This window comes from Staurois parvus, unplaced genomic scaffold, assembly GCF_062004578.1.
Source record: "Staurois parvus isolate SC_StPar_1 unplaced genomic scaffold, SC_StPar_1.0 ptg000098l, whole genome shotgun sequence".
Classification (NCBI taxonomy): domain Eukaryota; kingdom Metazoa; phylum Chordata; class Amphibia; order Anura; family Ranidae; genus Staurois; species Staurois parvus.
In genome coordinates this window covers 6,654,574-6,670,357 of record NW_028317894.1, presented here as the reverse complement: position 1 = coordinate 6,670,357, position 15,784 = coordinate 6,654,574, and the positions used below count along the sequence as shown (strand labels likewise).

The 15,784-nt window shown below is 39.8% G+C and overlaps 1 protein-coding gene across 1 annotated transcript in view; it reads right to left on the bottom strand.

The window, feature by feature from the left end:
- Positions 1–469: 469 nt before the first annotated feature.
- Positions 470–15,784, bottom strand: part of VSNL1 (visinin like 1) — a 256,316-nt gene continuing 241,001 nt past the window's right edge. The window contains exon 4 of the mRNA XM_089671095.1: positions 470–1,648. Coding sequence (XP_089527221.1) covers positions 1,451–1,648 — 198 coding nt within the window. The 3' untranslated portion in view covers positions 470–1,450. The remainder of the gene's footprint in view (positions 1,649–15,784) is intronic.

Genomic DNA, 15,784 nt, shown 5'->3' with positions numbered 1-15,784 from the left:
AACATCCTGATTTAAAATAGTAGAAATTATCCTTATTTATTTCTTGTCCACTGTGTCCATTGAAGTTCAATCACAAAGAGGAGTATCTTACAAAAACATGTCTGCTTGTTATTCCCAGTCCAGCACTCCTCAGAGATTATCTCAAGCAGATGAATGAGGCCCAACTTTGTGGTGTATTGGGCCTACTGGCCAGCTCCCCACTGGGCCGTGGGACTTTGCTTCGCGGCCGACTCCCCTCACCCCCGGCCCGCAGTCCCTCGGCTTCCCATCGCCAGCCCAAGGTTCAATCAGAAAGAGGAGCATCTTACAAAAACATGTCTGCTTGTTATTCCCAGTCCCGCACTCCTCAGAGCTTATCTCAAGCAGATGAATGAGGCTCAACTTTGTGGTGTACTGGGTCTACCTGAGGTCTCCAGTCACTGAAAAATGATCCCCAACTCACAGAGTACACATATCGTGTGGAAAAGAGTCAAATGGTATAAATTATTTATTTGGGGACATATATTGCAACCTCTTTTGAAAATTGAGTCAGACATCATCAATACATTTGTCAATACTGCATTTGCTCCCTTTAAAACAACAGCTTGTGTCTACTCATATAGGCATCTTATGTATCTTATGTATGGACACATGTATGTATATAATATTTATATACATAAACATACATATCCTCTTGACTGAAATTTCTCTCTCTCTCTATATATATATATACATATACATATTCCTCTCTATATATATATGCGTCTGTGAATTCATATTTTTTGGGAAGGTTTCAGTGGGACTTGCATTTGTTCGTTCAGTTTTTCTCTTGATTGTGGCTCTTTATGAATTCTTCAAGGGTGCAAATGAGGTAAGAATTAAGGCAAACCTAAGAGGCATGCAAATGAATTAACATTTAAATTCACCGACATCACAAGCACAGGTGTGGAAAGGGGAAAAGGGGGGGGCAAACTGAGCAGATCCATAAGCCGAGGTTCGTGTCCCTCCGCCTTGCTGGAACTACTTTACAGCAGGTGAAATGGATTAGTCGGAACAGTAACATCGCCATGGCAATCAGTGTCATCACTAACCACTAACACATAGGAGACACACAGCTAGCATCAGTAAAACAATAAATAATATTATGCGGTACATTACTGATGCACAAGCTTTAGGGACTTATGAAATTACATTGCACACTTCACATTGTGGCAGTTGTTTTTTTTTTCCGTATTTTTTTATCGTTTTTTTAATATATATTTATATATATTATATATACTTTTAAAATTCTTTAGCAAATGACATTCTCATGCACACGAGTGTCTCAAACACAAGAAGCAAGTCCATTTATAGGTAGTCCAAGCAATTATTTTTGTTAATTTTTTTTTCGGTTTTCATTGTGGAGATAGCTGCAAACTGAATGGAACATTGACATTTCTGTGCAGTCCGAAACGCGCCGGTGGAGGCGAGCTCATTTTTGAATGTCACACTGGAGCAGTAATACGATGGAAGGGTCGCTCTTTGCGGCTTCTTTGAACTCATCCAGCGTGATCTGGTCATCTTTGTTCTTATCCATCTTGCTGAAAATCTTGTCTACCCTCTGTTCAGGCGTCAAGCCGTCCTCGTTCATTTTCATCATGATCACAGTGCCCACCATTTTATAAATTGCCTAGGAAAGGGAGAAAGGACAATCATTACTCATTTTGCTCCCTGGGGGCTGTTTGCAGTCATATAAAGTGATGAGACCCCATTCACAGGGTAAAATGTACAAGTTGGTATGAATCACAAGGAATGCCTGGGCCAGGAAGGACGGCCCGTCTGCTCCGATATGGGTGGTATAAGACAAGGGGTTCTCCTGTCACTGGTGATGGACCACATGTCCGCAGTGTCCCGGAATGATGTCACCGAGGTCTACAGAGGAAGCGGGAGGGAGGATCCAATGCTGGAACGCAAGCCAAGATGAAGGCCGGTAACCTGGACAAGGCGCATTGATGCGAAATGCGTGGTCCAGGTTACCGACCTCCACCTTGGCTTGCGTTCCAGCACTGGATCCTCCCTCTCGCTTCCTCTGTAGACCGTGGTGACGTCATTCCGGGACGCCGTGGTCCATCACCAGTGACAGGAGAACCCCTTGTCTCATACCACCCATATCAGAGTGGATGGGCCATCCATTCTAGCCCAGTCATTCCTTTCATTCCTTGTGATTCATACCAACTGGTATTACAATAAATGTACACCTCCCAGCGAGATTCAACTGTAGCCACTCTCACAGCTCTGTTCCTTTTGTCAAGCTATTGGTTCACTATATGTGCTAACACAGCAGCAATGTGGTGTTCAGGCATATGCACTATTTTTCCTCATACGGATGGTTCTTTACTGCGCTTTGATCCATTGTCTTAAAATGTACAAGAGTAGAGCAGAACATTCATAGGCTGCTTTGTGTCAGAAATAACAACTCCGCCTTTTTCTTCTCACCCTTTTCGTTTTCTTCTCTTTCTTACTACTGTATTTCCTGTCCTATCATTTACCCATTTTTAGTCTTTTCCAAAGACCAACCTAAGGCAGCCACTCTGATCATCAGAGAGTCTATATGAGGGAATACCCAGTATATAGGTGGTAACTGGGATACCACACAGTATGGGTATATTATTAAGGTGTGTCTAAAGCCACAATTAATTTTTTTAAACATGGATAGGGTGAGGAAAAGCTACATTCCCTGTCAGCATTTTTTTGGCTGCCTGTGTCTTCAGAGACACATCAGGAAGTGAGCTGAAATCTCTTTGCAGTAAGGGAAGTTGTTACTGGAGCAATTTACCCCATTGGAAATTTTCTCTTTGTTCCTGTTCTGGTGACAACTCAATATTTTTGGAGTTTCCATCACTTTCTGTCTCAATGACTGTCTCTCTGTGACAATAGTCATCAGGGCAAATAGAATCCCCATAATGGAGAAACAGAAAAATAAATGTAACAGGGGTTCTAACCCTTCCAAACTTCATCCAAAACTACAAATATACATTTTAAATTTAGATACACTTGTAGTCATGACACGTCAGGTATCATCACGAACGTCAGGGTGAGGGCAATGATTCTAGGGCCATCATTCACGATTAACTCTACATTGATAACCTAGAAAGGCTTTTAAAGTGATTGTAAAGGTTCCTTTTTATTTTTTAAAAATTACAAACATGTATAATTACAGCCTCAATCCTCCTCTTCTGGGGTTTCCTGGCGATGCACCTGGCTCATACTGCCTTCCGAGTACCTCTATAGCAAGCTGCTTGCTATGGGAACACTCATGTGGGCTTGATCCCAAGCTACACTGTGTGCATCTACTGACACACACAGAGCGGCCTGGCTCTGCCCTCCAATCCCTCTTCTTCACTGCATTTGATTGACAATAGTAGGAGCCAAGTAGGGAGAGATAGAGCAGTGCCGCTGCTCTCGGGCACAGCGCTGGATCAAGACTGGGCTCACATAAGTATATTGGAGGGGGGCAGGAGCTGCACATAACAGGCTTTTTTTACCTTAATGCAGAGCATGCATTAAGGTAAAAAAAAAATATTTAGTCTTTGCAACCACTTTAATGCGTCACCTGTGGAAAAGATTAGGTAGTAGTTCACCGAAATGAAAATTCTGGTGCCGAAATTCAAAATGCACTTAACTGAAAACCGAAACTGAAATGCGCAGTTTTTAAAAAATGAATATATATTTTAAAAAAATACTTTGATTAAAAAGTACAAAAAAATAATATATACCCAAATTTTTTTGTAAAATATGAAAGAGGATGTTACGGCGAGTAAATAGATACCCAACATGTTACACTTTAAAATGTTGCACGCTCGTGGAATGGTGTGAAACTGAGGTACTTAAAAATCTCCATGGGTGATGCTTTAAAAATTTCTACAGGTTAGCAGTGTAAAGTTACAGAGGAGATCTACTGCAAGAATTATTGCTCTCGCTCTGACGTTCTTGGCGATACCTCATGTGTGTGGTTTAAACACCATTTACATATGTGGGCATGGCCTACGTATGTGTTCACCACTATGTGCGATCACGGGGGGGACGGGGGCACTTTAAACTTTTTTTTTTTTAATTTATTTATTTTTTACTCTGTCTCTTTAAAATAAATGTTAATCACTTTTATTCTTATCCCAAGAAATGCATGCATCCCTTGTGATAGAAATAATTAGTGACAGGTAAAGCATTGGATAAAAAAAAAAAGCATTGATCTACTCCTCCTAAAAAAAAAAATGTCCGGAACCGGAAGTGACATCACTCCGGTCCTCCAAGGGCATAGAGATGAGTGGAGGCCATCTTCACTCATCTCTATGCCCAGCATCGGGATCACTTGATGGTTTCTCAGGTGAGGCTGAGAGTTACCAAGCGGTGGCCAGTGGTGGCAGTGGGCAGGCGGGGGTTTTCGGCACCTGTATTGGTTCTTTTTTTTTAAATTTTGGCTGATGGCTGAAAGGGGTGTTTTTGGCCAAAATGTTTTGGCCACCGAAATTTCGGTGCATCCTTAAAATTAGGTACTGTAGTTTGTTGCCATTTCTTGGGTGCATGCAATTTGAAATTGGTATCTCTTTACTCAACACAACATCATCTTTTATATTAGTGATGGTGTGAACCTCCTGCGCTCCCAAGTGTTTTTAAACCTAAAAAATAATAAACAAAATAAATATGTGTATAAATCCCAGAGGGAGCTGCTAACATTAAATCATATACCAGTGATTACGTAAGATAAGAGTAATAAGGAATGCAGCGCTACATTCAAATCATAAAAATATGTGAATGTGGGATCCCAAAATATCAAATAAGTTAAATTAGATAAAATGTGACGGTGTTAACAATACATATCAATAAGTGCTTGTTAATAATATCATCAACACAAATAAAGTGGATAGCTCAAAACATGTGAAAAAACATGTAAAAGAACCATATCCATATATATATGCATAAAACAAAATTACACATATATATGCTGTAATCACACGTGCCTGTTGTGAAGTGAAATAATCATAATAATGGTACAAACGAAAATATATCTCAAAGTCCAAAAAATATTATTGGTGACAAAACAGTAAACAGTGCTTCCAAATAATACTGTTAGTGACCATAGGTGAAACTCGTGCAGATTTCTGGGTGTGTACAAATCTGAGAATCCAACCACCATCTGGATTAGCCTCTCACCTCATCCCTTCGACCCTTGCGGATCAAAGAGCAGTAGTGGATCCCTCTCACGGATCCTCCAAGCACCAAAACACTCCAAAGGCAGTTTTCTCAGGATATAGTATTCCCACTCTGGCTCTTCTCCAGGAAAAGTTGTAGTATCAATCTCTCAAATGAGACAAAGGAATCCCCCCATAGTGTAGTATATTTAATTATACCATAGGAACAGATAACATTTTTGCATTAAAACTTACGTAGCAGCCAGTCCAAGAAAAACCTCATGCTTTCAAATGAGGATATATCTGTTTGGGTGTACAGCTGGATGCACAGGTGTACCAAGATGGCCGCCACGCCGGAAATACGTCACCACGTCAAGCCGACGCGTTGCGTCACAGTGTCATGTGACTTCATCAGGGCTGTCAATCACAGTGACGATCTCGCTTTAAATACCCATCCTGTTAAGAGGAACCACCCTCGTGGGAGGGGTTTTCCTCAACATCATTCCACCACTACTTTCCGCGGCCATAACACTGAAGACCACTGGGGACTCCTATGTAAATACTACATGCTAATGACTACAGCGGGCACATATATACAGGGATCAACCGAACACTGTATAATAATGCACCTACTACAATCTGTATACCTTATCCTTAAAAAACGTATATAAACAAACTACCCTTATATCAAATCATCATTTTCTTGGACTGGCTGCTACGTAAGTTTTAATGCAAAAATGTTATCTGTTCCTATGGTATAATTAAATATACTACACTATGGGAGGATTCCTTTGTCTCATTTGAGAGATTGAAACTACAACTTTTCCTGGAGAAGAGCCAGAGTGGGAATACTATATCCTGAGAAAACTGCCTTTGGAGTGTTTTGGTGCTTGGAGAATCCGTGAGAGGGATCCACTACTGCTCTTTGATCCGCAAGGGTCGAAGGGATGAGGTGAGAGGCTAATCCAGATGGTGGTTGGATTCTCAGATTTGTACACACCCAGAAATCTGCACGAGTTTCACCTGTGGTCACTAACAGTATTATTTGGAAGCACTGTTTACTGTTTTGTCACCAATAATATTTTTTGGACTTTGAGATATATTTTCGTTTGTACCATTATTATGATTATTTCACTTCACAACAGGCACGTGTGATTACAGCATATATATGTGTAATTTTGTTTTATGCATATATATATGGATATGGTTCTTTTATATCTTTTATATTGTACCAAAAATTGGGTATTATATTGTATTTGTGTGCACGAGGTTTTGATGGGACTTTGCAGGTCCCATAATCATACTCAATCCAATATCATCAGAGCTGAAATCAAATGTTTTATTAACAATGCTTTCAAATCTGTTCAATAAATAAAAGGCTTGTCATATCTTGCAAGGCCATATTCCCCAGGGCCCAATCATTAATGTATAGTATTCATGTTAGATCTTGGTATAAATTACTAATGGGATTGTACTGGACTCTCAACATGTTTCATGAACTGTATTCATTTCCAGAGAACATAGAATCTATATGTCTCCGAGGATTTATAAAGTCAATTAATAAATATACTTGCACCTTCCAAAAGCATACACCTTCAAAGTTGTCCTGTTTAACCCCTTGACGCCAACATCACACAAATATGCGGCCTCACAGAACTGTTTTTTTCCGTGGGGCCGCATATTTGCGTACCTGTGTTTGTGCTGGGAGCGCGCTGCACAACGCGCTCCCAGAACAAAGACCGCGGTGTCACTGAGATCGTTCTAACGATCGGGACCCGGAACTCCCGATTCTGTGTCACATAATCGCAGTGATAGCCTCTGATTGGCTATCACAGTGATCAGTCACTGTACAGCCCAGTCCCCTTGTTTATTTCCCTCTCTCTATGAATGGAGGAGAGAGATACATTGTATCTCTCTAACTCCTGGCATAGAGAGAAAACATTTTTTTGTTAAAAAAAAAAAAAAAGATAAATATTTAAAAAATAAAGAATAAAATACCTAGATCAATGTTTGATCTAGTTCAGTGCCAGGGTTAGTGTTTGGGTCAAGGTCAGGGTCAAAGGTCAGGATTTAAAAAAATTGGTGTCAGTGTGTTTTAGGTAAAAAAAAAAAAGACAAAAGCAAAATGCGCACTATTGTTTCTGGGCTGTACTACGGGTACAAACAGCAAATAACATACACATATATGGTATGGCTGCGATCGTCAAGAGCTGGAGAATTTATTTTGGGTTGTTCTTTGGTGGTAGGCTATGGTAGTAACAAGAAACATACAGCTAAATAAAGAAAAACATTTTTTTTGTATTATTTTGGGTCAGTTTTCCTTTGATAATAAAAAAAAATCAGGAAATATCCATTACCATTTACCACCAAATGAAAGCCCACTTTGTCCTGAAAAAAATGCGGTATAATTCACCTGGATGTACAAAGCAGTTGTGATGATATATACAGTTTTCCTAACACATTGCACATTCAACATTGCAAAATTGTGCTTAGGCATTTAGATTTGTTTTACCCTTAGGTGTGAAGGGGTTAATTGTCCATACATATCCCCAATCAAATCAATGTTAGAATAGAATGAGAGAGCTGTAATGTCAATCCATGGGGGGTCCAGACAATCCAGCATTGCCAACTCTCCCAGGTGTAAGCTGGCTATACCTGCATCTCACTTTTGATTTCTTTCTGTGCTAGTGTCAAGTGATCTCCCATTCCCTGTATGGGTGTCACAAGGACAGAAAGTGAAGGAAAGTTTCACAAATAAACTCCTGTCTGCAATTTTAACTCTTCTGCACACAAAAGTAGAACAAAATATTTTTGGCTGGATAGAGGCTTTAGGGTTGTCTTCACATCTGTGCACTGCGCTAATGTGTGCTTTACTGCGATACATAGTAAGGTATGATCTCTCCTGTAGGGCCTCAATGCACCTTGCAAACGTGACCTGGCAGCAATGCCCATGGAATCACCTGTGCCCCGTGGAGCAATGCGTTCATAAAAAAGGGACATAGCTGATATTTCGTGCTTTCTGGTGCATTGCCAGCACTTTCATTAGGCCTTATTTAGATTTGCAGATGGGGGTGGTAAAAATCTGCGGTTGAGCTGCATTTTTGCTGCCCCGCAATCGCCCCACTTTAAGCTCATATAAGCAGTGAACTGGGGGGGGTTACATGTCGCAGAAGCGATGCTTTACTTTTGGGGCAAGCCATGTAAACCTGTGCAATGCACATAGTTTTGCCACGTTTGTTGGTAAAAATGAGGATCAAACATGCAGCAATGAGGCCTCCTCAATGCCTGTCAATCACCTCTGAAGCAGGACCCGAATGCATATTGTGCTTCAGAGGAAACATAGATTTAGACACACATCAAAATCTACACTTATGGATGGACTTCCTTAATGCAACACATGTTAATTCACAAAATACTATACGTTAAATGCACCGCAAAACATTGCAGGGGTGTGAAGGTGGCCTTAAAGTGTTACTAAAATCTGTCTGTATATGCAGTAAAGCATGCTTGTTACACTCACTGTGGAACCTAAAGGGTTAATCCTCTGCAATCTCATTACACTTTCCATTCCCAGGCTGGGGCAGATCTGGAATCACCTGGGCTCACAGGAAGTGGGTTAACTGATGCTAGCCATCAGACTATAGGACAAATAGAGACAGAAAAAAGAACTGCAGGGGATATTTTTAAATTGAGCCTGGGTTCACACATATGCGGTGCGGTATATCGAATGTGATTCGCACAGGAACTGCACTGCATTCCTCTGCAAATCACATGTGATTTGTGTGCGGTGTGACTGGAGCCATACATTTTGTATGGCTGTAATCGGACTGCACCCGCACCAAAAACATGCAGGACCCTTTTTTGGGTCCTGCATCGGATAGCTTGGGTATTCTCAACTATGTGATCCAAATCTACACATCGCACAGCATTTTGCGGACCACTTTCAGGGTGTTGTTAACTTAACATATATACCCGCAGCTGTTCGCATGAACGGGGTGCGGTGCAGAATTCACACTGAAAACACTGAAAATTCCACACCGCATCAGTGTGAACCATGGCTGAAGGTGAATATTTCAGCAAACCCTAGTTATGTTATTATTTTATAGGCCTACTCATTATTATCTTGTTATGTTTGGCTGGAGTTCTACCTTAAAGCAACCAATTCATTTAAATGGTTTGCCTAAGGCACCACAACAAACCTAAAAGTATACCTGCTGTGATTTGAATTTGCAGTGCATTACAATACACTGCAACACAGGTGCATTAAGATTTGTTTGGGGTTTCATTGAATAGTCACATGGTGGTGTGAATGGGACCTTAAATTAAACCTGCAGTTAGGAACTGTGCTACCCTCTGCTTCTGAAAATGCTAGTTCCCGGATTGTCGTTCTGCTCCTGCCACTTCAGTGCTTTCTGATTTACTGACATTGAATAAGTATGCAGATCAGGATCTCTTGCTTCATTATAACTTTCTAGTCTGTATACCTGCGGTGACAGTGGTATACAGACGATTCTTTCAACCATTATAGTGTTATTGCTGATATTGCCGAGTTTCCTCTTTCTCTGTACAAAAAGGAGGTGGTGGCAGTGTGAAGGGTTAATTGCGTAATTAACCTGACCCAGTAACAATCGCTTCCAGGCTGCCGGTACACAGACTGTGGTCCATTAGCTGGAAAATCTGTGTGCAGGGCGAAGCTTCGTGTGCCATTGTTACGCACGTGACATCACGGTTTTAGATTGGCTAGTCCTTCGGTTACGAGTTTGGTGAGAAGAGCAGGGGTCTGACGCCGCGATCGTCACATTAGGGACCTTAGATTGTACACCCCTTGTACAGTGTTAGGGACTGATGTGAATGTACAATATATATGTAAAGCTCTGCGGAAATTGATGGCACTATATAAGTACCTGTAATAAAATAAAATAATAAAATAATTTGCGCTCTCAGGGTGACAATGCTGTATGCAGACTACTAAATGTCAAGGTGTTGTCACCTTCTGATCAGTGAAGCCACCATGGGACCACAAGCATTGGCAGTGTGATGGAGCACTTCTTGCTGCTTTACAGTGTTGCTATGATTGTATTAATGAATACAGAGCATTTGTGTCTTTTACATCTGCCTGGAGTTCAGCTTGTTATTATTCTCTGAAATAGAGGACTATATACTGAAAAAACATGATAATTCCAGTTGGCTTTCCTCTGCTTAAGTTCTGCACTGCTTCATTTCTATGATTGGACACATTTAATACTGAATACGCTCAACTGGGTTGCTATAACACCATTTGCCTGTAACTATTAATTTACCAGTATCTACAATAATGGAAAAAATACCTTAAATGCATCTAGGGTATACACGCCATGGCTGAAAGACCATCAAACGCAGTTTCTACCCTTGGAGACCACAGTCTGATTAATGCTTTTAATTAGTGTGTGGATTCCAGGTTACTAAGTATGCAAAGCTTTAATCGCGACAGCCCAGCCACTCTGGTTCAATGAACCTCTGTACAGTTGCTGGTTCAGTGAGCTGGGGCACAAAATCAAGTTAATGTTTGCTGAGAAGTTAGAAGTAAGAAGTCCCTGCTGTAGCCACGGTCCTGTCATGACCATGCTAAATGAGTCTGTAGTGTGTCTGCAGGCCCCTCGGTACGAACTATTCAGTGTCAATGCAGATCGGGGAACGCAGACCCTTTAAAGAAAATGAGAACACCAGATTAGCGAAAAACGTTCCAGTTGCTGAACTGGGGCGCCAGGAAGTTTGAAGAACATTAAATTGGGTCATGCTAAAATTCTTTATTCATGACTTAGTTGGTTGGCAATAATAATAAAAAAAAAAAAAAGAATCTGCATTTCTAACTGCAGTCACAAGAAAACAAGAATACATTTTAATTACGTCAAATGCCCAGAAGTGCAGTTAAAAAGCTCTTCAATGTAATCTTGTATACCCCAGTTACTCAGCTTATGTAAGAAACATTGCTACTTCTCTGAATAAATTGTTCAAGGGTAACTCATGCTTGCAGTTGGAGATTTTGGACAGTATGACAACACTAATGTTCAAGTAAAACAACAAACTCAGTTCTAAATATCAACGATAGTTAACTAGTTTGTCAAGATTTAAAGCTGATTTGTCACTTTACTTGGACATTAGTGTGGTCATACTGTCCAGAATCTCAAAGTTTTCTCCAGGGATCTTTGACAAACAAAAGTGGCACCTAGAAGTACTTGGTGGAACCTCCGAGACTTGGCATAACCAGATGCCGAGGCGTTCACAGCACAGTAACTTCCTGCACATTTGTATAGGCCAGTCAGCTGGGCCATCATAGTGATACATAATGGAAATTTGACAGGTACCCGCTCCCACTTCCGGTCCAATCACCAAGGCATTCAGAAGCGGAAGGTGTCCTCCCTCCCTGTAGTCTTTTGGGACAGGTGACAGGTCCCAGAAGACTACAGGACCATTCATGAAGTGCAGCACTACTTGCGCATGCGCAGTGGGTACCCGGCTGTGAAGCCGCAAGCTATCACAGCTGGGTGCCCACATTGAAGATGCCAGCCTCCAGGAATCCAGGACGGCCAATGAAACAGGCTGCGGGGGACACACCACGGGACCGAGGGACAGGTAAGTGGCTGTTTTTTAAAAGTCAGCAGTTACAGATTTTGGAGCTGCTGACTTTTATTTTTTGACAGGGTTTAACCCCATCCCATCTTCGACCTGTGAATTAGCAATCTCCAGGACAATGTCCTGTGCTGAGGGTATCTTAATTTATGTACAAAAAAATACGCAGCTGACTAGAGCAAACTGCAAAAAGAGCAGTATTTAAATCCAAAGCAGAGTACAAAGTACATCAAAGTGGGTGCAAAACAATATCTTTATTAAGATCACAATGATCCACTGAAAGGTGGGCATTAGGCATGGTGAACACGCAGTCAATCAAAAAAATATAAAAACAGTGTATTAAAAGCAAAAGCAAAAGGTCCAGCGCATTCACTTAGCTGAATCATAGTAGGTTTGTATATACATACAAACCAAGCTGCTGTTTTAAATAACAAAAAAACCTGTAAACATGGATGTTGGATCACTTTATCTTAAAGAGACACTTACCACTGGAATGAATTGAACTTTTCACATTATAATTTTATTTTATATTTTTTTTTGGTGGAAGTTTTTTTCTTTCTTTTATCCTTTTATATCAATTGGACATTGTGTTTTGACATAGTGCTGTTTATGTGTACTTTTTAGTCACTGTTTATAGTAATAAAGATATTGTTTTGCATCCACTTTGATGTACTTTGTGCTTTGGATTTAAATACCACTCTTTTTGCAGTTTGCTCTAGTCAACTGTGTAGTTTTATATATGCTATTGTTCGGTTAATAATCCACACCTTTATTTATGGTGAGTCAAAGAATTTTTGATGGGTTGGTATACCCTTGATTATGGCATTCTTCTTTTGTTTATATCTTAATCTATGTCTCTACTTTGACAGCTAGCAGCCTACATTGTGTGTGCCACTGACAGTTCCAGTTCCCCACTAGCACACGAGAACGAATCAGAGTGGTTCCCAATCATGTGATAATTATATTAGCTATGACATAGCAATCACATGCAGGCTAGAGGCTTCATTCACAAATGAAGCTTTCAGTCTGTAATTTTCAGACACATTTACAGTATTAAAAAAAAATAGTTATTTAAAAAAAAATTGTTTTTCTTATTTTTTGTGCATTTGTTTTTTGTGCATTTGTCTGCCCATAATAAAAAAATATATATTTTTTTTAATTCATATGGTTTACCGAATCAATGCCTTGTATGTTCTTAAAAATATATATTTAAAAATTCGGAAAATAATTAGCAAAAGTTAAACTCAAGTTACTGACTGACTTTAGCCAGGTCATTTAGGCTTCAATGACCTCTGGTCATGAAAGGATTACATAAAATTGCTGGCAAAGTTACAAAGTTGTATCATAAAGATATAGTTTTTAATATTACTTTTATCCTACAGCTGATTGGGGAACCGTTCTAGCATACAAATAGTTTTTTTTTAATGCTTGGGAGGGCTGTTTACAATATAGGCAATTTAAATGATGTCCTAAATTGGACAACCAAAATTATATTAATTTGTGCCTGCCCTAATTTTAGGATCACAGGAAGTCAATGATAGCCATACCAACCACTTCCAATGCCTCCCTTGCCTTACGCAAATCGGGTGTGTGCCAGTAGCTTTTACCATTCACAGCACCTGGGAGATTGCAATGCTGTGGTTCAGAGCCAGATTTGCACAGAACAAAGTGATAGGGGCCTGCAGCTAATAAATATACTAAAAGCTTGCCCATCAGTGGAGACAACAGTATACTTCATGCTTCCCCCCCATGATGTCATGGCGTGATAGTCCTTGTGGACATAGCTGACATGAAGGTAACAACATTGCCTTTTGTTTTTTAGATACTTAACATCAGCTTCTAACAAAAAATTCCATACAGCAGAAAAATCTAGCAGGACCATCAGATAATGGGCAGGATTTGTGGGGGCAAAAACAAAAATGAAAAGTACATATAGGGAGTAACTTTTTGAGCTGACCAACAAATTGATTTAAAATTTTTGCTTATAGTAGAGGGGCGGACTGACAACTCATGGGGCCCCCCGGGCAATAGGGGATCATGGGGCCCCTGTGTCCTTGCTCAAACTAAAAAAAGCCTATGAAAAAGGTACCAGGGGCATCTCATGGGGCCCCCTACTGACCCCGGGCCCTCGGGCAGTGCCCGAGTTTCCAAATAGTCAGTCTGCCCCTGCTATAGTTCTACTATAAATTCTACCTTATGTATATGACTGTCAGGCATGGAGCATTCGTTAAGATTTTTCTGAAATGATGTTATGCTGTAAGTTCAGACACAATCTTAATAATTGTAGAATTGCAGGAATATGATGTGGATTGTTGGCACTAGGCTATGCAACACTAAAATAAAATGTACTTGTGTGTGTGATTGAAGGTAATAAAATAGAAATGTAGTCCAGCTAAGCTGTGGAGGGGCCTGATTGTCTGCAGGGTTCTAGGTAAGGATAAAATAACGAGTAACAATTTGGGGAAAGCGCCTATGGAACCAATATCACATAAAAATAAATGTATAAAATAAAAATGTGTATATATCAAACAGATATATTAGGAAGAGCAGCTAACTAGGGGAGGGGCTCTGACGTCATGACGCTTAAAGGAAACTACACAGCAAGTATATGGGAGTGTGGCAAACACATTAAGGATCCTGCAAATTTGTACAAAAAGCAATTTTAACTTATATTTCATGTGAGTGCACTACATTTGTTTAATAAATATTTTAAAAAGAAGATAAGGCACTATATTCTATTTTTAATTACATGGTATATATGCACATGGACAAAAAAATCTGAAGGGATTGACGAGACCCCCTAGTGGGAAGAGGGATAACTCCATCCATCCGCCTCCAGGAAAAAGGTCTCTAGGAAGCGGTGAGACCCCCTGCTGGGAAAAGGAAAATACTCCATTCATCCAACCATCCATCTGGGAAACAGGGATATATCCATCTGTTAATCTTTGAGTCCAATTAAAGGGACACAAGCTTTGATAACCTCACTTAACGGTTTGGTCATATACATCAGGTGAGAGCACAACTGGTGAAGGAGCACATTATTTAAGATTGGTGGACTATACGTTATTTACTTTGTATTACACCATTAGAAGACACTTCAAAATCACCGATTATTCATGCATGCAGCACCAGCGTGATTGTAATATCATGCTGCTGAATTAATGTTGGACTTATTCACTCATTTTTATTTATTTAATTTAATCCATATATATATATTTTTTTTTTATAAATGAATGTTTATATATCATTACTGATAGTGGAGCATGACACCTTACTTTTTGATTTAACTAGCCCCTGCAAACAGGGTAACAATCTGCAAGCTCAAAATAAAGAAAAAAAAAAGAAAAAAAAAAGTCAGCACTCTTCAAATTAATATATCTCTAGGTAACATTGGATAAGTGAACACAAACAATAATACAATGTAAAAAAATATAATAAAACAAATATATATAACAAGTGAATCAATAAAGATCAGTGAAAAACGTTCAGTGAAAAAAATTCAGTGACACTGGTTCATATATTGTTTTGCTGATTTTTTTCACTGAGCTTTATTGATTCACTTGTTATATATATTTGTTTTATCATATTTTTTACATTGTGTTATTGTTTGTGTTCACTCATCCAATATTATCTAGAGATATATTGTAAAGCGCTGAGCAAACTGTTGGCGCTATATAAATCCTGTGTAATAATAATAATATATTAATTTGAAGAGCGCTTTTTTTTTTTTTTTGTGTTTGCAGAAGGGTAAAATAAGGTTCAGGCTGAACTGAGATCTGCCCAGACACATGGGAAACTGGGAGATGACAGCAGGCTGCTGGTGCAATCAGTTGTGGCCATTGGATTCCCCACCCTGCAGTCACATACAACAAAGGGGTGTGGATGCTCATGACATCAATGACCTAATCTGGCTACATGGCCCTGTTAGATCAATGATGTCTCCAGCATCCCTACCACGGAACTCCACGGCCACAGCTGGTGGGTTGGTGGCCTTTTGTAACATGATAGTTCCCACAAGTTTGGAACAA